At 42.3% G+C, this 23,514-nt stretch overlaps 2 protein-coding genes across 2 annotated transcripts in view; both read right to left on the bottom strand.

Annotated features, from left to right (window-relative positions):
* The window catches only part of LOC126088203 (cytochrome P450 6k1-like), a 281,427-nt gene that overhangs the window by 80,627 nt on the left and 177,286 nt on the right, over nt 1–23,514 (bottom strand). The window lies entirely within an intron of this gene.
* The window catches only part of LOC126191268 (probable cytochrome P450 6a13), an 80,543-nt gene continuing 74,091 nt past the window's right edge, over nt 17,063–23,514 (bottom strand). The window contains exon 8 of the mRNA XM_049932076.1: nt 17,063–17,295. Within this exon, the coding sequence (XP_049788033.1) occupies nt 17,126–17,295 (170 nt within the window). The 3' untranslated portion in view covers nt 17,063–17,125. The remainder of the gene's footprint in view (nt 17,296–23,514) is intronic.

Below are 23,514 nucleotides of genomic sequence, written 5' to 3'. Positions count from 1 at the left end.
AACCGATGTCCCTTTGATCATAGATGACTGATGCAGACACTACATACAACAGCTTAGAGAGTTTTATAGAAGATGCTGTTAGCTTATACTGTTGTATCACGTCTTTTAGAAATATTTCATACGGCGTCAGTAATGTGACACCACGTAACTCACGGTTATATTTAGTTAACGCTCGTCCCTTGAAAAAAATCAGTTTCCAGCCTGAGTGAATATACCTTTTTGGGCTTTGAGTGAATATACCTTTTTGGGCTTCATACAGTCATTACAGAGGGAAAAAGTGTTTCAGATATTTTATAGCAACGATACGCGAGGAGTGCTGTTACCACTATCGCCTCGAGAGTGTGTAGCTCCTTAAGAAAGGAAACAGTAACAGGTGGCGTAAATGCTAATGGCAAACTTATTCTGCAAATAACATTTGCTGAGGAATCGACAGGTTTTGCACAATGTAACCTACAACAATTCAAATGTTCGTATGTGGGTGGATGAAGAACCTAATACTTTTGTTGAAAGAAATACTGAGTGTGCTGTCTCAGTTAATAAGTAGGGGAGGCCTCACTGACAGCCAACATGCGGATCCAGTTACAGTGGATGACTTTAGTGTACCGTAATCGTGATTAACACTCATAAATAAGTCAGATAAATGTAAAGTACTTGTTGACAGTGGTGGTAAGCTCACCCCAAGTGGGATAAATAGAGCCAGTAACTCACATTTATTCAATCCGAGCAGACTCACCTTAAGGCACCCATTCGATTCAGTATTTCAAATTGTCGTTAGTAGATACAAAATAGCGTAAGACACTTACATCCGATGATTTTGAAAAGTCGTTCCTAAGCAGCTCAAATGATGGAGAAGCGTTAGACAGCTTCTGGAAACGACAGCTGACTAATTGAGTTTCTAAAAACAAGTACTTGTGGTGAAGACGTGAATGATATCACTTCAAAACATGTGACTTTTCGGGAAATATTTTTCACAAACAGTTTCTCCAAAACAAGGAACAAACACTGTGTAAACTATAGTAGACGGCAGTTACTCACATTTTCAAAATACATGAGATTTTTAAGTCGTGATGTGTCTTCTTCTAACATATACCCTACTGGGTGTAGCTTTTTCTGTATCGCGTGACAGAAAAGCTGCAATTTTGACATTGGATCAAGCTCTAAATCTGGATATTTCACAAAACCATGAAAATGAAGCAAGTAATCGCGACGAAGGTAAGTTGTGTTTAAAGTAACGCCGTTGAAGTGTATTTATAGCTCTATTCCCTCTTCTTAGTTGCTCTACATCGCAATGTAATCTGCGTGAAATGCTCAGTATACGACGGTTCATACGTTAGCATCGCAATTTCACAGTGGAATAAACGACTAGAATTACCACCGCAGTCGCGCCCGTCACCACGCATAGAACTCAGGTTGTGACGTCACTAGATGCAGTTGCAGGCCCGCTCTTACGTAGGCCTCGGATAAACTCGCCAAATCCCTTACTGCTATTCGAGAGGAATACACAGTGTTCCAATACCAGCTGTCACTCTGTCCACCTCTCTCGTCAACATGAATAACTCAAATATGACACTGTATTCTTCACGTACTCATCTCACCCATCGAAACGATGCAGGAATGTATCGGAAAGGAAGCCCATTTTGCCGGCCGGAGTGGCCGAGCGGTTCTAGGCGCTACAGTCTGGAACCGCGCGACCGCTACGGTCGCAGGTTCGAATCCTGCCTCGGGCATGGATGTGTGTGATGTCTTTAGGTTAGTTAGGTTTAAGTAGTTCTAAGTTCTAGGGGACAGATGACCTCAGCAGTTAAGTCCCATAATGCTCAGAGCCATTGTTTTGGAAGCCCATTTGAATCACTTTTTCGATGCAATAACCAAAATAAAAGTAAAAGTAGCGAGCACAAGACAGTGTGTCAGAATAAAACCAGTAAAGACAGTAACAAGGCGAATGTGTCGCCCGGGAAATTTACTTCGGCTGGCACGTACTCACCACTAGACTGCTGGCGTCGACCAGGCCTCCGCTAGAATGGTGACGACTAGGCCTCTGATGAGGCCGTCCAGCAACTTCACAGTCAGAATTATTTGTGGTTTACGTACGTATCTCCGAATTTATCTGATACGAAGGCGTCAAGGTCAGTTTTTGTATTCTTATCAAACACTCTTCTACGGCTATCACGAATACCACTCACATCAAGCACTCTCCATACGAGAAGATATTCAAATTCTTATCTAGCTCTAAAGCTGCGCTATTTTGTGCAAGTGTGTTAATAATAATTACAGATTTCGCTGAAGCCTAAGAAATTGCACCATGACATTGAAAAGTCAGAGGACCAGTTAATTAAGCGTTGTGGAAACATTCCCTATAACAATTAGGTACACATTTTGTAGGCTGTTGAATTTATTGACATCAGTTTATGTGAAAAAAAAGGCTGCAGGCTTGAAATGCTAAATTATCCGTAGTGACTAATTAGTTTCCTACTCCACATTACTGATGTAAGCTAACCCCGCAGGTACACAACGTAGACCATGGCAGTACTGCTTGTTTGCCTCATCACCTCCATACTCTGCAATGAATTCCAAGCGAGTTGGCGTTAATAGTTACGACACTGGACTCGCATTCGCGGGAATTGGGCTTCAAGTAACGTTCCGGTAAAGAGATTTAGATTTTCGGTGGTTTCCCTAAATCGCTTAAGACGAATGACGGGATGCTTCCTTTGAGAAGGATAAGACCTGTTTCTTTCCCTATCCTTGTCCTAACCGACCTCGAGCTCCGCCCCTAAAGAGTTCCTCGTCAACGGGTCATTAAATGTTAACGTTCCTTTTTTTGATGTTCCTTTACTTCTTTACAGTGGTTTGGACAGGCGATGTCACCCAGACTCTATTCTTTTGTGGACAATACTCTTACCGACAGAGCCTCTCTCCCAATGCTACTTTAAAAAAATTATGGAATACCTATTATTCCTTTTCCAGTTTCAACATTTTGTTGATGCAGGGCCAGCAATCTTTTTAACATTTCATGAAGCCCTTAATAACGAATCTGTCACAAATGCAGTACGTATGTTTGACGACTAGTTTCGAACCAAGTGGTTGAATCTCAAGCCTGGCCTAACGAGGCTGCACTGTAAGTGCCTGATCTTAAAAACATACATCAAAATGGCAATGCATGTTTTATAAAGAAAGTGTCCGCAGATTACTGTCACAATCAACATGCACCTCCTTAGCAAGTCAAATGGTTCAAATGGCTCTGAGAACTATGGGACTATGGAACTTAGAACTACTTAAACCCAACTAACCTAAGGACATCACACACATCCATGCCCGAGGCAGGATTCGAACCTGCGACCGTAGAGGTCGCGCGGTTCCAGTCTACATTATATATTCTCACCGCTACTGTCGCAGGTTCGAATCCTGCCTCGGGCATGGATGTGTGTGATGTCCTTAGGTTAGTTAGGTTTAAGTAGTTCTAAGTTCTAGGGGACTGATGACCTTAGAAGTTAAGTCTCATAGTGCTCAGAGCCATTTGAACCATTTATAAAAGAGTTAGTGACTCTTTACGCGGCTGCTTTGCATAATTAGAGTGTACCAACGGGTAAATTTCATTTCAGATACCGAGTAAAAGAAGAAAGAGACGTATCAGATAAGTGGTTCTATAGTTATTAGCTTCAGTCTTGCGACCGGTACTTAACTCTCTCATCTCAAACGGACATTCCTGTACGTGGAATCGCATTTAAATGTAGTACTTGTTTTGTCATCATTCAAGTGTAGCTTACAGAATAATTACAACAAAAACAATTTTTATTGACATATATTAGGCCTGCTAAAAATTAATCTATTAAAGATCTGTTTCTTTTTCTATGCAATTGTGACAAAGCTAATTTGTCGTGGTGACTGTTAAATACCATTCTTCTATTCAGTACACTAATTGCAACACTTTCTAAACTTTTCGCGCTAATTAAAGCCATAGAAGCACAGTCTTTTCCGAATGTACTTCTGACCAAAAAGAGAGTCTGCTTTCATAATGACATTTTATCATAAGACTTTTCGTCTCTCATTTCATTAGCTGTTGATTTCCCAAAAACATTGGAACACGTACTTTTTATTTCGATTTTCATAAATGCAGCTTTAAAAATGCTTCAGTAGTTCTTTAACAACGATTTATTTTTAAACAAAAACATCCAACCAATATTTCATCCGCAAAGGTTTTGAATTTTTTTTTATTTCTGAGCGAAAACCCAAATTCCAATTTCCGTACTTCAAAACTGCCTGAATAGCGACGTATTTACAAAAAAAAGCTCATTCCCTGTTTGACCGCCTTAGGAGCGTCATTTCGAAAAATCCCTTCACAAGCGATGCCTACAGTATAAAATCAACACCCTCGTCAAATTTCGAGTTTCTGTCCTCAGCGGTTTGGGCAGGGCGACGATGAGACATTGAATCAGTCACGACATTTCCTGTTACATATAAAAATGAACTCTTGTTCGTACCCTAATACAGACTGCCCTTTGATCTGCGTAAAAAAAGTATTCGAATGTCTTTACGTCCAAAACAGTGTTACATTATTTTAACGTATCGTAAGACTTCTCTTTACTACGTTTTTCACTTTTCCTTCTCATTATAATTTTTCGTTGCGTTTTTTCCTATCTTTTTTTTTTTAATTTCAGAGGCACTTTATCCTCGCAGGCTTTGTCTCCGTTATCCCTGTTATTTCCGCTGGATAGTTTTCCGCTATGCTCGCTGATAATTTCCCTCGTAGTCTCTTGGAGCAAACAACGCATCGCGCGACATGACGCGGCCCTCAACAATGCAGGGTTCTCTGCGCGAAGCCAGCGCCGTTGCCCGGCATTTGTTTGAGACGAGACGGCTGTGAGCGTCAATGCATCCGCCCCGGCCAGCAAAATCTTAAGGAAGCCGTGAAATGCAGTTAAGAGCACGGAGGAACGATAGCAGCCAGAAGTGAAGTCAGCAATAGACATCTGAGTGTCTGCTATCCGTGGCACCCAAACCACAGGAGTCAACCCGTTTGCACCTTTCTGCGAAAGCTTCTCACAGGTATGTATATTCATTAAATATAGAGATCCTCGACACTACAGTTGTATCGAGGGTAATTTTATTTTGCCAACCAGTCATCCAGATCGTTTATCAATGTTTGGTAATTTCCAAGAATGATTGCCTATCGAAGTCGCAGGGTCCTAACGATACATATCGACCGTGCGATCGTAAATCGATCATGTGACTCCGGTGGCGAGTGTTGTGATCAATTATTTGTAATCGTCATTTTTATCTGTTTTCCGTCGTTGCCTTACTTGCTCTAAGTTACACACCTCCGCAAATTGTTTGTGTGTTGCTAGGGAAACCCAGACGATTTATGTCGTTAGCGAGTGGGATGTCTGGTATTCTTGATGTTTCTTCGGCTGATTCTCTCACATGGAAAAATCTAATTCCATGTTAATACAGCGTAGAAAATTGTTCGACTTTTTGTCGCAAACATGGAGTACTACCGGACGAGGAAAGAAGGGACTGTGTAGACTCTGGTGGTGCGAAGTGTGTAAAACTTCGTTAGAACAGTTTCGATGCTGAAATACCGTTACAAATTCATTGCGGACTGTGCGCAAACGAACGAGTATCAGGAAGAATACATGGTTCGACTCTTCCAAATTATCCATCCAGACCATCGTGATGGACTTTCACATGACGACAAGACCCACGACGAGTGAGGTAAGTTGTCTCCTTTGCAGTTACAAGTATTTTTGTAACGCTCTTCTTTTGTCGTTGCTGCAATTACCGCTGTAAACGTACAACACCCGCCACCGGATGTGCATGATCGATTTACGATCGCACGCTTAATATGTATCGTTTGGACCCCGCGACATCGATAGCCAATCATGCTTGGAAATTACCAATGTTTGTCCGGGGCAGTATGTGTTGGTGGAGAATGAATTTTATAACTCTTGTAACTTCAGTAAAATCAGAATACTCAAAATTATACAAGGGTTGGAACTTTAATAGTGGCAACTATTTATTTACAGCTCGTACAAAATAGATACGTGTTTCAAAGTTTTACTGACCTTCAAAGCAGTCACCAGCAATGTGTATAACCCGATGCCAGCGATGTGGAAGTCGTAGGATACTCTTAGCAGTGCAGTTGTGTTGACGGTTCGAGCGGCGCGGTCTATTGCCCGATTAATTTGTAGCAGTTCTGAAGCGAATGCCGTGAAGTGTTTCCTTCAGTTTAGAAATCGAGTTGAACTCACGAGGGCTTGTCAGAGGAGTGTAGTAGGTGGTGTAGCACTTGGCAACCCCATCAGTCAAACAAATCAGTAACAACTTGCACTGTACGTGCTTGACCATTGTCCTGCAAAATGATGGTCATCACTTCTGTCACCAACCTGGTCGTAGATTGTTTTCCAACCTTTCTGCAGGACCTGACCATCATTTTGCAGGACAGTGCTCAAGTACGTACAGTGCAAGCTGTTACTGATTGTTTGACTGATGCGGCTGCTAAGTGCTCCACCACCTACTGGACTCCCCTAACTTAAGCCCTCGTGAGTTCAACTCGATTTCTAAACTGAAGGAAACACTTCCTGGCATTCGCTTCAGAACTGCTACAAATTCGTCGGGCAATAGACCGCGCCACTCGAAGTGTCAACACAACTCGCACTATTAAGAGTATCCTACGACTTCCACATCGTTGGCAACGGGCTATACACAATGCTGGTAACTACTTTGAAGGTCAGTGAAACTTTCTAACACGTATCTATTTTGTACGAGCTGTAAATAAGTAGTTGCCACTATTAAAGTTCCAACCCTCAAATATCCTTCTACAAAGTTTTCGAACAAGTTGATCTTTGTATTCCCTCGCATGCACAACGTTCGAAAAATCAAATGTGTGACCCTGCTTTCTTGAAACACGTATTTTCCATGCCCGTAATTTATCATAGGAAATAACATATTTTGTTTGAATTTGTAGCGATTATAGACTAATTCCCCCCCATGAACCATGGTCCTTGTCGTTGGTGGGGAGACTTGCGTGCCTCAGTGATACAGATGGCCGTACCGCAGGTGCAACCACAACGGAGGGGTATCTGTTGAGGGGCCAGACAAACGTGTGGTTCGTGAAGAGGGGCAGCAGCCTTTTCAGTAGTTGCAGGGGCAACAGTCTGGATGATTGACTGATCTGGCCTTGTAACAATAACCAAAACGGCCTTGCTGTGCTGGTACTGCGAACGGCTGAAAGCAAGGGGAAACTACGGCCGTAATTTTTCCCGAGGGCATGCAGCTTTACTGTATGATTAAATGATGATGGCGTCTTGGGTAAAATATTCCTGAGGTAAAATAGTCCCCCATTCGGATCTCCGGGTGAGGACTACTCAAAAGGATGTCGTTATCAGGAGAAAGAAAACTGGCGTTCTACGAATCGGAGCGTGGAATGTTAGATCCCTTAATCGAGCAGGTAGGTTGGAAAATTTAAAAAGGGAAATGGATAGGTTAAAGTTAGATATAGTGGGAATTAGTGAAGTTCGGTGGCAGGAGGAACAAGACTTTTGGTCAGGTGAATACAGGGTTATAAATACTAAATCAAATAGAGGTAATGCAGGAGTAGGTTTAATAATGAATAAAAAAATAGGCGTGCGGGTAAGCTACTACAAACAGCCTAGTGAACGCATTATTGTGGCCAAGATAGACACGAAGCCCACGCCCACTATAGTAGTACAAGTTTATATGCCAACTAGCTCTGCAGAGGATGAAGACATTGATGAACTGTATGATGAGATAAAAGAAATTGTTCAGATAGTGAAGGGAGACGAAATTTTAATAGCCATGTGTGACTGGAATTCGAGTGTAGGAAAAGGGAGAGAAGGAAACATAGTAGGTGAATATGGATTGGGGGTAAGCAAAGAAAGAGGAAGCCGTCTGGTAGAATTTTGCACAGAGCATAACTTAATCATAGCTAAAACTTGGTCAAGAATCATCATAGAAGGTTGTATACATGGAAGAATCCTGGAGATATTAGAAGGTATCAGATAGATTATATAATGGTAAGACAGAGATTTAGGAACCAGGTTTTAAATTGTAAGACATTTCCAGGAGTAGATGTGGACTCTGACCACAATCTATTGGTTATGAACTGCAGATTAAAATTGAAGAAACTGCAAAAAGGTGGGAATTTAAGGAGATGGGACCTGGATAAACTGAAAGAACCAGAGGTTGTACAGAGTTTCAGGGAGAGCATAAGGGAACAATTGACAGCAGTGGGGGAAAGAAGTACAGTAGAAGAAGAATGGGTAACTCTGAGGGATGAAGTAGTGAAGGCAGCAGAGGATCAAGTAGGTAAAAAGACGCGGGCTAATAGAAATCCTTGGGTAGCAGAAGAAATATTGAATTTAATTGATGAAAGGAGAAAATATAAAAATGCAGTAAATGAAGCAGGCAAAAAGGAATACAAACGTCTCAAAAATGAGATCGACAGGAAGTGCAAAATGGCTAAGCAGGCATGGCTAGAGAACAAATGTAAGGATGTAGAGGCTTATCTCACTAGGGGTAAGATAGATACTGCCTACAGGAAAATTAAAGAGACCTTTGGAGAAAAGAGAACCACTTGTATGAATATCAAGAGCTCAGATGGAAAACCAGTTCTAACCAAAGAAGGGAAAGCAGAAAGATGGTAGGAGTATATAGAGGGTCTATACAAGGGCGATGTACTTGAGGACAATATTATAGAAATGGAAGAGAACGTAGGTGAAGAGGAAATGGGAGATACGATACTGCGTGAAGAGTTTGACAGAGCACTGAAAGACCTGAGTCGAAACAAGGTCCCGGGAGTAGAAAACATTCCATTAGAACTACTGATGGCCTCGGGAGAACCAGTCCTGACAAAACTCTACCATCTGGTGAGCAAGATGTATGAGACAGGCGAAGTACCCTCAGACTTCAAGAAGAATATAATAATTCCAATCCCAAAGAAAGCAGGTGTTGACAGATGTGAAAATTACCGAACTATCAGTTTAATAAGTCACAGCTGCAAAATACTAACATGAATTCTTTACAGACGAATGGAAAAACTGGTAGAAGCCGACATCGGGGAAGATCAGTTTGGACTCCGTAGAAATATTGGAACACGTGAGGCAATACTGACCTTACGACTTATCTTAGAAGAAAGATTAAGGAAAGGCAAACCTACGTTTCTAGCATTTGTAGACTTAGAGAAAGCTTTTGACAATGTTGACTGGAACACTCTCTTTCAAATTCTAAAGGTAACAGGGGTAAAATACAGGGAGCGAAAGGCTATTTACAATTTGTACAGAAACCAGATGGCAGTTATAAGAGTCGAGGCGCATGAAAGGGAAGCAGTGGTTGGGAAGGGAGTGAGACAGGGTTGTAGCCTCTCCCCAATGTTATTCAATCTGTATATTGAGCAAGCAGTAAAGGAAACAAAAGAAAAATGTGGAGTAGGTATTAAAATCCATGGAAAAGAAATAAAAACTTTGAGGTTCGCCGATGACATTGTAATTCTGTCAGAGACAGCAAAGGACTTGGAAGAGCAGTTGAACGGAATGGTCAGTGTCTTGAAAGAAGGATATAAGATGAACATAAACAAAAGCAAAACGTGGATAATGGAATGTAGTCGAATTAAGTCGGGTGATGCTGAGGGTACTAGATTAGGAAATGAGACACTTAAAGTAGTAAAGAAGTTTTGCTATTTGGGGAGCAAAATAACTGATGATGGTCGAAGTAGAGAAAATATAAAATGTAGACTGGCAATGGCAAGGAAAGCGTTTCTGAAGAAGAGAAATTTGTTAACGTCGAGTATAGATTGAAGTGTCAGGAAGTCATTTCTGAAAGTATTTGTGTGGAGTGTAGCCATGTATGGAAGTGAAACATAGACGATAAATAGTTTGGACAGGAAGAGAACAGAAGCTTTCGAAATGTGGTGCTATAGAAGAATGCTGAAGATTAGATGGGTAGATCACATAACTAATGAGGAGGTATTGAATAGAATTGGGGAGAAGAGGAGTCTGTGGCAGAACTTGACGAGAAGAAGAGACCGGTTGGTAGGACGTGTACTGAGGCATCAGGGGATCACAAATTTAGTATTGGAGGGCAGCGTGGAGGGTAAAAATCGTAGGGGGAGCGCAAGAGATGAATACACTAAGCAGATTCAGAAGGATGTAGGTTGCAGTAGTACTGGGAGATGAAGAAACTTGCACAGGATAGGGTAGCTTGGAGAGCTGCATCAAACCAGTCTGAGGACTGAAGACCACAACAACAACATAGACTAATTTGAAACATTAAGCTGTATTTTTGTCAGAAACCTATTTTCCTTCTGAATCATAGTTCTCTTATACATGAAACGAAATGCGATTTGAAACTGTTTACTAAGATGCGTCAGCTTCCGTCTTTGTACGGCCTCCAAAATTCAGGTGCGTCGTGCAGTCGAAATGAATATAAAAATGTCCAGTGTTTGATTTAAAATTCCCGCCAGTCTTAAAAATGGCCTTATATTCGATACTGCGGGAAGCCTATCCTTGTCTGGCAACATTGGATTCAACTGGCAGCAGCAGTGCACCGATGCGACGAACGTGAGTTGTGGGGATTCACAAGCTTGCTGTCTCCCAACCGCCCCCTCATCACAAACCCAGAACATTGTCTAGCCTGTGATGCACCATTGCAGTCTACGGTGCAAGAGAACTTAAAATGAATGTGATTTGTATTATCGGTAACAGTACGATATTTTTTACAGTAGCTGGTTTCTTAATGCGAACCAAATCCAAAATGTCTCAGAAAATGCCAGAAGAGTATGAAGAGAAATATTATCTTCCCATCGCTTTATTATTCAACATCGAAAGATAACCAGTGTGGAATAAAGCCAAATAGCGAATATCGACAGAATTAGTGTGACATTTGATATGCCGAGCGACAGAACTGTTGCCAGCGAAGTTGCTAAAACTGTGACTATAAAAACAAGTGGACATGAAAAATGCACTGCACTGTAGTCCTTATATGTTGTGCTGACGCTACTAAACTAAATACAATGGTCATTTTCAAGCGCAAAACAATGTCAGAACATTCTGAAATACCACTAGGTGCTGTTGGTCACGTGCACAATAGGAGTTGGATGTACTAGGCTAGTATGAAATGGTGGATTAACGGAATGTGGGTGAGAGGGAAAGGTGCTTTATTGAAGAAGAGTTCTCTTCTTTTGCTAGATCAGTTTAGTAGTCATTTGAAAAATTCTGTGAAAGACAAATTGAGACAGGGAAGTACAGAGATAGCTGTTGTTCCGGAAGGACTTACTTCACAATTGCAACATCATGATGTCTCGATAAATAAACCATTTAAAGTGAATATGAGAGAGGAATGAAACGGACGGATGATGTGTGAAACCCAACATGTACTAACACCGAAAGAACTTTATAAGGACCAACAATCAAACAATTGTGTCAATGGATAAAACAGTCATGGTCTAGAGTGAGAGAAGACATTATTGTTAATTCGTTCAAGAAGTGCAGCAAAAGTAACGCTCTCGATGGCAGTGAAGACCATCTTAAACAGGGTGATTCGCAAAGATTTGCAAATATTTTAGTATGTTATTCTACAAGTAAAAATAAAGAAAAATGTTCATATAAACGTAGGTCTGCAAATCTTTAGTTACGGAGTTACGTATCGTTAAAGATCTTGCCTGAAATTTAGCAACTTCGCTAATACGAAGCCATAGTAAAACTGTACGAGGTTAAAGTAAAGCACGATTTCCATTTATGTTGTTGTTATTGTTCTGGTGAATCTAATAAAACATGTTCCAGATGTGAATCTGCAGTAGTTTTCCAGAACATTATGAATGCAATAGGCGAAATTAAGAACAACCCTGTGTAACTGAGATGAGCAACAAAATCTGTTCATACAAGTGCAACTAAACGCACTGAAATCGGTGGAGACATTTTTGAACATTTATTGTGAATGTATTGTGAAATTGTATGTATACTGTACAACTTCCTTGACACTGAGCTTTCTTTTCGGGTTTAACATGAATTCACCTGTGCTACGGTATTAATAAGAGCAGATTATCTGACACATTCATACAGTTTCAGTCAACGTTATTATCATAATTTTTCAAAAATTAAATTCTCTACAACTTCTTTTGAAAACTTCGTGAAATTGTATGGAATTTAAAAAGCAGACTGGGCCAAGTAATTAGTAAACTAAAAATTTTTCGAAATTACTTCTTTGCTTCTCTGGATGTTCTGTAAAACTATTGCAGATACACGTTTGGGACATGTTTTATTAGATTCATCAGACCAATAACAACAAAATAAATGGAAATCGTGCTTTACTTTTACCTCGTACAGCTTTGTGATGGCTTCATATTAGCGAAGTTGCTAAATTTCAGGTAAAATCTTTTATTAGCCGTAACTCTGTAACTGTTTGCTGACCTATGTTTACACGAACTTTTTCTTTAGTTTTACTTGCAGAACAGCATATTAAAATATTCGCATATCTCCGTGAATCACACAGTTTACAACGAGAACGACAATGACGACGAAGAGGAAGATGATGATGAAGAAGAAAAAATTTCAGAAAGCGATTCTCAGGGATTTTAGACGTCAGTTCGGTTTTATAAACGAAAAATTTTTCTGACTTCGCAGTCTAATAATAAAAACGGTAAAAATGTTATTTAAAAAAACAGTTTAAAAATTAAGGTACGCCTTATAGTCCGTAGCTTGTCATAGTCCGTAAAATACCATTTCCTTGGTTTCTCGCCTTCCTAGTACTACTGAACCGGTAGAGGTCTCTGCATTTCTAGCTGCTAGTACATTGGTTCTTCTCGCTGCCAACTTTGGCGATCAAATGATAATAAGCGTAGTAGGCCTGGCACTATAGTCGTCATTGTTTAATGCTGTCTTTTATTTCGCTGACAAATAATTTGTAGCAGTGAGTATCGTTCGTACGTGACATCTTCCGCCGTTGTGTACCCCCTGATCTGATACAACAAGTATTATTCTTTCAGTCCGGGAAGACTGTCGGAGTAGTGGCTGACGAAATTGGTTGTTTCGATAGAAGTCGAGAGACTGTGTATGACTGCTCACTGATAATCACTTGAAGAGTGGAAATGGAAAACGTTCTAAGTGCCAAAACTGAAACTCATCATAAGAATGAAAAAACAATATATCTCTGTACATAACTGATTCGTATCCAACAATTTGAGAAGGTATTCTGATACCACAGAATTATACTGCTCACTCTATCATCGCAAAAAGTAACGAGGCAAGTTATAAAATAAATACTTGATTAAGAACGTTGTAAATGCCATTTCAGGAAACTGACTTGTACTAAGAGTAAATAAGAATGTTTTTAAAAGCTGATTTTTTGCAGAGGAGAAGTCAGCAACCAGCCACTGTCGATAATGCTGTTTATTTGCATAAATAGCGCTGTTATCGGTTTAGAAACGACATGTTTGTCTTCATACTGCTGTTCACGTTCATGTAACATTTGTCATTGTTTGCATTAGGTGTTGACTGTTCCATGCCCAATAACAAATGTAAATTTTGTGACGGAGACTAATATTCAAATATGGGAAAAAGTAAGTGAACGAAAAATGGCAGGAGAACGTGGAATGGGGGAAACGAAGAAAACGCCATGCCAAGACCTGGTACAATTATGCACAGAGCACAATTAGCCCCTGCAAACAGTGTTTTAAGAATCACGAAATAAGGTTGCATACGTGGAAAACGCCTGCAAACACCAAAAGGTTACAGATAGTTTATATAATGGTAATCCTAAGATTCAGAAACCGTGTTTTTAAACTTCAAAAAACATTTCCTGGAACGGATGTACTCTCCGACCAATATTTATTGGTTGTTAAATGCAGACTATAGCTTGAGAAATTACAAACAGGTGCCAAGTTATGGAGATGTTACTTGAATGATTTGAAATAACGACGGACTGTTGAGAGTTTAAAAGAGGGTGTTAGGAAACAAATTTGAAATAAGGAATAGGAATGAAGTCGGTGATGCTTTAAGAAATGACCTAGTGAAGGGAGCGAGAGGAACTTAAAACAAAAAGACAAAGGCTAGTAGAAATCCTTGTGTAACACACAATATGTTAAATTTAATTTACTAAAAGAGAAAACACACATATGCAGCAAACGAGGCAGGGAAAAGGCAATATATACGATTAAAAAATAAGATTCAAAGAAAGTGTAAAATGGCGAAGCAGGAATGACTGAATGAGAACTGCAAGACGGCATATGGTTGCATGACTGTGGGAATTTATTACTGTTACGAATGTCTCCGCCGTCTTGTGATTCTAAAGCGAGTCGTTGTATTATATAGATTCTATATTTCTCTCAATATGACACACTATACAACGTTAAACATCTACAGCTTAATTCTGCTGTCTTAATAATAAATAAATGCGGAAATTAAAGAATGCTAGAAAAGTGAAATAGAAAAAAGCTGTGGTGTATATATATCGGCTGCAGAAAACTTAAGGGAACCTTAGGAGAAAAAGTAAGTAGCTCTATGAAATCAAGTGCTCAGATGGGAAGGCACGACGAAATTAAGGCTGAAGGGTGAAGAAATTATGCAGAAGGGTTTTATGAAGGTGAGAAATTTGAAGACAGTGTTATGGAAAGGGGAAAAACATGAGGTGGGACATGCGATGTCGCAATAAGAATTTGAGAAAGCAGTGAAAGGCAAAGGCAAAACAAGAAACCTCAAGTAGACGACATTCCTGGTGAATTATTAATATACTTGGGAGAAACAAGAATGATCAAACAGTTCCTTCCAGTTTGCGTGGTGTATGAGATAGTTTAAACAGCCCAAGTCTGCCTCCCTCAGCGCGGCTGACCGCCATGCGGAGTAACCGGGTTCGAGTCCCAGTTCTGCCAGGGATTTTTCCAGGGTATCAGGACTGGAACTGGGTGAAGACAGCCTCGTGATGTCAATCGAGAAGCTACTTGACCGAGTAACATCGGCTCCAGGTCACGAAAACAGACAACGGCGAGCTATGACGTGCTGCGACGTCATTGGCAGAGGATAACACGGCGGTCGGTAGGCACCAATGCATCCGCCAGGGCGTGTGGGCGGAGATTACGAGCTTAAATCGTCGAATATTTCATGAAGTTTGTAGTAAGCATAATACGCGAGAATGCATGTTCTGACAGATGTGAGTACCTTCCAGCCTTTGATTGCAAAACATTAAAACGAATTATGTGCAAAAGAATGGAGCGATTGATTGAAGCCGAACTGAGGGAAGATAAATTTGACTACCTGAGAAATCTATGAACACAAAGGCAGGGGTGTCGTCATGGATACAATATCGCCTGTAACAATGTGTGACTCGTGGGTGATATAACGCGATTCGTGTGGCTATACTCTTCTTGCTTTCGTATGGGTTGTGATTGGTGTCTACACTGTATACTTGTACGACAGGAAACAGAACTTCAAAAGAAATAGGAAATACATGAAATGATTGTAAATATGTATCATGGTTTAAACAGAAAATATACATTAACGAAACTGAGTAATATTTTTAAATACCTCAGTCTTCTTTTATACAAACCTTTTCCCATTTTAGTTTATCCCAGGTTACAATATCATTGCTCTGTACAATGTCATATCTCAAAATGATGAGAAGTTAGGACAAGCTGTTCACTGTGTTATTTTAGAAGTAGAATGTTTACTTTCACCAACATTCGCAATCTACGTCTTTTACTTTTAGAAGCAGTATATCTGAATTTGTTTGTGAAAGATAATATACTTCGTTTAATTTGAGTTGGAACTGTATAAAAAGAATAATGTGACAACAGTAAATGGAAGAATGCGGTTTTGTTTACTGTGCAGTCTACTAGTCACCTGAATAAAACAAACTTATCTTTTTGTATTTTTTAAAAAAATTATGGACATTGGTATATTTTGAACACTTTCAATCAGCATCTTCCTTCCGAAGACATCATTTGCGAAGAAATTATCAAATGCAGTTGAACCTTTTCAGAAACATAGGTATTAAAATTAAATTTATTTTATTTAGGTACAGATACTTTCCATATTACTACGTTAGCTCGAATCATATACTAACGCTAACAAGCAGCGAGCACACTTATTGTGTAAAGTTTACACCGCTGGTACCAAGGACAGATACGTTCGATACCGGCTCTGATACAGTTTAAAAAAATAAGCGTTTGTCTCTCATCTTTCATTCTTTCTCCGTGTTCAAGCCTGCACGACTAGCATCAAAAACTGATTTTAATTCTTGATTGCACATCTCACGTTTATCTAAAGGATTGTTTCTTTCAAAATGGTAAGACATCCTTCACAGTGGTTGTTAAAATCGTAAACAATGGCGACTGATTGGTAGCGCATTAGGTGATAAATTGGTTCCGTCCCCTTACTTTTTATCTTCTTGTTTTATATTGTGTTGCCATTTCCGTTGTTTCTTGATCTGCGCCGTATGAAAACAATGATGTCATACGACACTGTACTTATATTAACAGGGTTTTATTATTTCTTTCAGAAAACAACCTTCCTCTGGGCAACAAGAGCATCGACTTTAAACATTTCAACGCAGCGAACGTATTTTTGGCTTTTTGTTTTACAATCGAACGATTATAGAATGACAGCACTAGTAAAAAACACAACACAGCTGTCTTCTCGACATTCTGCTATGGGATAAGAACAGTAAACGGCGTTTAGTCTGTAGGAGAAGTGCGATCAGAGGACGAAAATCTACACATCACGATAAGACATACCGCTGATCTGTCGTCTGAAGGCCAAGGTTGCCAATCCTTGATACATTCACGTACTGCTAGTTATTTATCTAATCGCAACTTATCAGGGCTTCTGTGGACATTGCACAGCCTGTCTTAGTCTATTAGGCTAGGGGGCTACATGGGGTTCCCCACTTAGACCTCTACCTGTGACAGCTACCTCTTGATATCAGAGTCAATGAAGACATTTACCTATTTCTTTTTATTTTCAGTCACAACCATGTACACACAACTGAAGGAGTCGCGCACTGATTCTTGCTGTTCAGACAGATGATGGTTTTTAGAGATTTATTGACGATACACGTGTTACACAGATATAGAATATGTTGTCTTCTCGTAAACGTTTGTGGAACGAGAAGTAGTCTTCACTCTTCACACAGATCTCTTCTTCGCTCGGAGGTGAATCCCAGTTGCGGGCATGAACACTATGGTTAGTGGATCGAATTCAATTGGAATTTTAGTCTCATCGCATTTCTGGAATTCAATCTTTGACATCAGATGAGCGAGGCCGATTTTAGACTGCAGGAGGCCCAGTCTCATGCCTGTGAACAGAAAATCGAACATTTTGTGTTTCATTATTTTAACGTTTATTCGTAGTACGGCAATAACATTGTTTTACATTAAGACTGCTATAGTACGTATAATACGATGGTGAAGACGTTCGTGTTAGCAGCGCAAAACTTTCTCATGCAAACATGCTTTCAGAGGACATATATTCATAAGAAACATCGACCGCAGATAAAAAAGTTTAAAGAAATCACTACACAAGGAAACTAAATTACATAATTTTGTGTGATCCGAGGCTCAGAAATACAGCAACAGAATTTCGTTTACAAGACGACCATTGTGATCCGTAAGGCGGCATACGTAGTTCATGTGGAGCTATGATGTTTGCCGGTGGTTCCCGCCCAGCAAGTGCAGGAATTTTCGAGCATTTTCAGCTATTTCACCACTTTCATTGCCACGATCACTCGGTTCATTATCTTATTCATCACTACTATTCTCACAATAATCGCTGTCCTTACTCTAATTGGGCCGGCCGCTGTGGCCGAACGGTTCTAGGCGCTTCAGTCCGGAATCGCACTGCTGCTACGGCAGCAGGTTCGAATCCTGCCTCGGGCATGGATGTGTGTGATGTCCTTAGGTTAGTTAGGTTTACGTAGCTATAAGTCTAGGAGACTGATGACCTCAAGTGTTAAGTCACATAGTGCTTAGAGTCATTTGAACCAACTGTAATTGAAAACATAATAAATTTCATCACATATTCTCAGTGGAGGTTTGCTCGTAAACTCCATACAGTAGGGCCTCTGACACTGAATGAACTGCGGCTCCACACTCAGTAACGTGGGGGCCATGATGTTTTGGTTTGTGGGGCACTCAACTGTGCAGTCATCAACGCCCACACAAATTCCCAATTGTTACACAGTCCAATTTGTTTCACAGTCCAATCTAGCCACTGTTACAAATGATGAGGATGATGAGGAAATGATGAGGACAACACAAAGAACGAGTCCCTGGGCAGAGAATATCCCCCAATCCGGCCTGGAATCGAACCTGGGACCCCGTGATCCAGACGCAGCAACGCTAGCCACTAGACCACGAGTTGCGGACGTAACGTGGGGGAACAACCGGCAGCTGAATTGCGATAGTAACATTAGCTTACTGTCAGCGGGCGTTACGAGATTACTAAAGAACTCACGTCGATGGTAACAACCTATGAGGCAAAACACAGAGAAATGTATTGTCGTGTGTCCCTGGGATCTGTTGCTCTTGCAACAAGCAAAGTACACTCGCAGATCTAAATGTACCTCTATAGATCGTTTCACTTCTCATCTTTCATTCAATATAATGACATGTCGTGAGTATCTGCACCAGCTTGTAATACTGTGTGAATATATTTATAGCTGAAAACAGTTGTACCAGAATTTCTTGGGCGTTTTAAACAGAAATTTGTGCTTGCTGCCTGTAAACGTGTATTGAACTGATAGACCCTTTATCTTCTCTTTGTTGTGCGCTGATGTAAGAGATAAAATCTATGATTCAGTAACTGAATATATTTGTGTTGGTTACTCATTCTACATGTAACATTACCATGAGCTCGAAATTATAATATAATCTCTTTAATAGCAACTATAAAACATAGTAATTCCAGTGCTGGTAAACGTATGTGAAATGGAAAAGTATAAAATTTACATAAAGGTAATGCATAAATAGACAGGCTAGGGAGATGCGTGGCTGTTTTTCGTTAATCAAGGACCAAAGACGTACTTTGACGACCTGTTGTATTCAGACGATCCTCATTCACTTAAATTAAAAGTTAAAATAGTGGGATACGAGCCACGTCTTCATCACGCAACACGGCCATGTTAGTCACACAACGTGTCTCGGAGACCTGAAGCACGACTCAAATATTATGGCAGGCACAAGGGATGTCTCAAAAGTAAGACTAACGAGGCGAGAAGACTACTTCCAAACACTGATGGTAGCAGCGGAAATGCTACTCCCGAGAAACAATGAAAAACTTGTGCTGTGGATTTCTCTGGAAAGGTTACGGTTAGGAGCGAGAAGATCTAGGGACAACACGAGGCAGTGCGAGGTCAGTACGGATGAATGTCAAGAACAACAAACCAGAAATCAACAAGCTTCAATGTCACCGATACCCAACATCATGTGCAGGAGTTGACATCTTACAAGCCGCTCAGTGCGCCATAGATGTCGTGAAGCTGTAGGCACGTATAATGTAAAGACCGCAGTTTCATGTCATCTGTTGCATCTTCACCTATCACTATACATTCAGTGATACCTATGCGAATGATGTTCGACGAAAACTTGTCACGACCAGCCACGTAATGCGGAAGCAGTTCTGCCCAGATGTTCCTTCTTTGCTCTTCATGGTATTCTGTTAGGCTGCGGGGAACTCCTCGACTGGTACTGCGAGGTGTCTGATTGTGTCCCGTCGATCACATAGAATGAGAGCGTCCGCACGTTTCAACATTGCAGGAGTCACAGCTGTGTGCAGCCGGCTGTCACGTGAGACCTGCGTGGCCTTGTTGCGATGACGACAGACGACTCACTGAAAGATTCACCGCGAATATTGTTCACTCCCAGGCCTCCATCGACATTCTGCAAGCACCTACGGATATCTGCTATGCTCTGATTTTCCGCCAAATGAAACTCAACGACGGCATCTTCATTTATACAGATGGCTCTAAGACCAATGACGGTGTCGGGTGTTCTTTTATTGTCGGGGCACACAGTTTCAAATACCGGCTCCATGGCCATTGTTCGGTCTTCACAGCTGAGCTATTTGCCCTCTATCTGGCCTTTACATCCGCCGCCACCGACATTCTGCTTATACACTCCTGGAAATTGAAATAAGAACACCGTGAATTCATTGTCCCAGGAAGGGGAAACTTTATTGACACATTCCTGGGGTCAGATACATCACATGATCACACTGACAGAACCACAGGCACATAGACACAGGCAACAGAGCATGCACAATGTCGGCACTAGTACAGTGTATATCCACCTTTCGCAGCAATGCAGGCTGCTATTCTCCCATGGAGACGTTCGTAGAGATGCTGGATGTAGTCCTGTGGAACGGCTTGCCATGCCATTTCCACCTGGCGCCTCAGTTGGACCAGCGTTCGTGCTGGACGTGCAGACCGCGTGAGACGACGCTTCATCCAGTCCCAAACATGCTCAATGGGGGACAGATCCGGAGATCTTGCTGGCCAGGGTAGTTGACTTACACCTTCTAGAGCACGTTGGGTGGTACGGGATACATGCGGACGTGCATTGTCCTGTTGCAACAGCAAGTTCCCTTGCCGGTCTAGGAATGGTAGAACGATGGGTTCGATGACGGTTTGGATGTACCGTGCACTATTCAGTGTCCCCTCGACGATCACCAGTGGTGTACGGCCAGTGTAGGAGATCGCTCCCCACACCATGATGCCGGGTGTTGGCCCTGTGTGCCTCGGTCGTATGCAGTCCTGATTGTGGCGCTCACCTGCACGGCGCCAAACACGCATACGACCATCATTGGCACCAAGGCAGAAGCGACTCTCATCGCTGAAGACGACACGTCTCCATTCGTCCCTCCATTCACGCCTGTCGCGACACCACTGGAGGCGGGCTGCACGATGTTGGGGCGTGAGCGGAAGACGGCCTAACGGTGTGCGGGGCCGTAGCCCAGCTTCATGGAGACGGTTGCGAATGGTCCTCGCCGATACCCCAGGAGCAACAGTGTCCCTAATTTGCTGGGAAGTGGCGGTGCGGTCCCCTACGGCACTGCGTAGGATCCTACGGTCTTGGCGTGCATCCGTGCGTCGCTGCGGTCCGGTCCCAGGTCGACGGGCACGTGCACCTTCCGCCGACCACTGGCGACAACATCGATGTACTGTGGAGACCTCACGCCCCACGTGTTGAGCAATTCGGCGGTACGTCCACCCGGCCTCTCGCATGCCCACTATACGCCCTCGCTCAAAGTCCGTCAACTGCACATACGGTTCACGTCCACGCTGTCGCGGCATGCTACCAGTGTTAAAGACTGCGATGGAGCTCCGTATGCCACGGCAAACTGGCTGACACTGACGGCGGCGGTGCACAAATGCTGCGCAGCTAGCGCCATTCGAGGGCCAACACCGCGGTTCCTGGTGTGTCCGCTGTGCCGTGCGTGTGATCATTGCTTGTACAGCCCTCTCGCAGTGTCCGGAGCAAGTATGGTGGGTCTGACACACCGGTGTCAATGTGTTCTTTTTTCCATTTCCAGAAGTGTATCATCTGCTCTGGTTCCCTGAGCACCATCCAGAGCCTCAGTGATCCGTATCCGGTTCACCCTTTCGTGCACAGGATCCAACGCTCTCTTCAGCAGCTGGCGGACGACAGTTCTCCGGTGACCTTTATGTGGGTTCCTGGCCATGTCGGTATCCCTGGGAACAAAGCTGCAGATGCCGCGGCCAAGGCTGCGGTCCTCCAGCCTTGGACAGCTTCTTGTTGTGTGCCTTCATCTGATTTTAGCAGGGTCACTTGTCAGCGCATTTTATCGCTGTGGCATGCTGATTGGGCTACACTTACTGAAAACAAGCTTCGGGCCTTGAAACCTCTCCCCACGGCTTGGACGACCTCTTCACGCCCTTCTCGGCGGGAGGAGGTCGTTTTGGCCCAGTTACGAATTGGACACTGCCGGTTCAGCCATCGCCATCTGCTGACGGCTGCGCCGGCGCCGTTCTGCCCATGTGGGCAATTGCTGACGGTACGCCACATTTTAACGTCCTGCCCGAATTTTAATACACTGCGCATTGATCTTGGCCTGCCATGTACTCTGGATGCCATTTTAGCGGATGACCCAGGAGCAGCTGCTCGCGTTCTTCGTTTTATCCACTTGACAAACCTGTCTAAGGACATTTGATTATGCTGTTTTCTTTTAATCCCTTGCCTGTTAATGTGCCTTTTATAGTGCTGTCAAGGGCGTAACCAGGATCTCATCTAGGGGTTTGGGGGAGGGAGGGGGGCAGGTCATACTAGTCTCAGGAAACAAGGACTCGAGACAACATACAGCACTTCTTATTGAATATGTGGTGTCACCGCCAGACACCACACTTGCTAGGTGGTAGCCTTTAAATCGGCCGCGGTCCGTTAGCATACGTCGGACCCGCGTGTCGCCAGTATCAGTGATTGCAGACCGAGCGCCGCCACACGGCAGGGCTAGAGAGACTTCCTAGCACTCGCCCCAGTTGTACAACCGACTTTGCTAGCGATGGTTCACTGTCTACATACGCTCTAATTTGCCGAGACGATAGTTAGCATAACCTTCAGCTACATCATTTGCTACGACCTAGCAAGGCGCCATTATCAGTTACTATTGATATTGAATCATGTACCGTCAAGACCGACGTTCACCATTAACGGATTAAAGTTAAGTATTCCACCAGCTACGTCCGTTTTTCTAAATTCTAATTTCCTTGTCCTGTTCCAGACCTCACGCCAGCCTGCGTGAGCTAAAACGCGTGCCTTTCGGCCTCCTCTAGTAACACGGTGTTGGCTCTCCTGCCAACCAAAACAGAATAATACAGTAAACCAGTGAAAAACTGCTTTTAATAAACATTTTAAATACAAGAATGCACTTGTACAATCCGAGAAAACATGCAGAATTTCTTATTAAATAAAACAGTTAACTAGTGAAAACTTCGATATCTTCTGGGGTACGCCCATGAGTGTTGTCCTTTTTAGTTCCTGTTTTACCACAGTGCCTCGCAGTGCATTCATAACTTAGTCTGGGCGCTAATGACCACTGTAGTTGTGCGCCGTAAAACCACAAAACCACAACAGCATTTTGAAGGCCACGTATAGCGCCGTCACCTACCAAAACTTCATGAAACTGCAGGGGTTGAAGCGGGAATATTCTCCATGTCCCACAACAGATCCCGCAATTTCTCAATCGAAATTGCCCGAAAAAAATATGTTGCATTACTTATTGAGCGCTCCTCGCAGGTAAACATACGACATGCACAATATAGTCTATGTACCATGTAAAACCTTGACGACCTCGCTGAATAATGTATCTTTCACACGCACATTGAGCTAGTATCGCATAAATTCAAACGGAGATTTTTATTACTACGTACACACAGATCTATCCCACCCCCTCCTCACAAATTCTGTAAGCCCCTCCAGATCCTCGAGCGCCATGCACTCACCTCGCCTTCCGTATACGCCACCTATCCCCCACACGGATCCTCTACAACCTGATTCCTTTC

Source organism: Schistocerca cancellata, chromosome 6 (assembly GCF_023864275.1).
Source record: "Schistocerca cancellata isolate TAMUIC-IGC-003103 chromosome 6, iqSchCanc2.1, whole genome shotgun sequence".
NCBI lineage: Eukaryota > Metazoa > Arthropoda > Insecta > Orthoptera > Acrididae > Schistocerca > Schistocerca cancellata.
The sequence above is the reverse complement of the archived record's forward strand: the minus strand, read 5'-3'. Positions and strand labels throughout refer to the sequence as shown.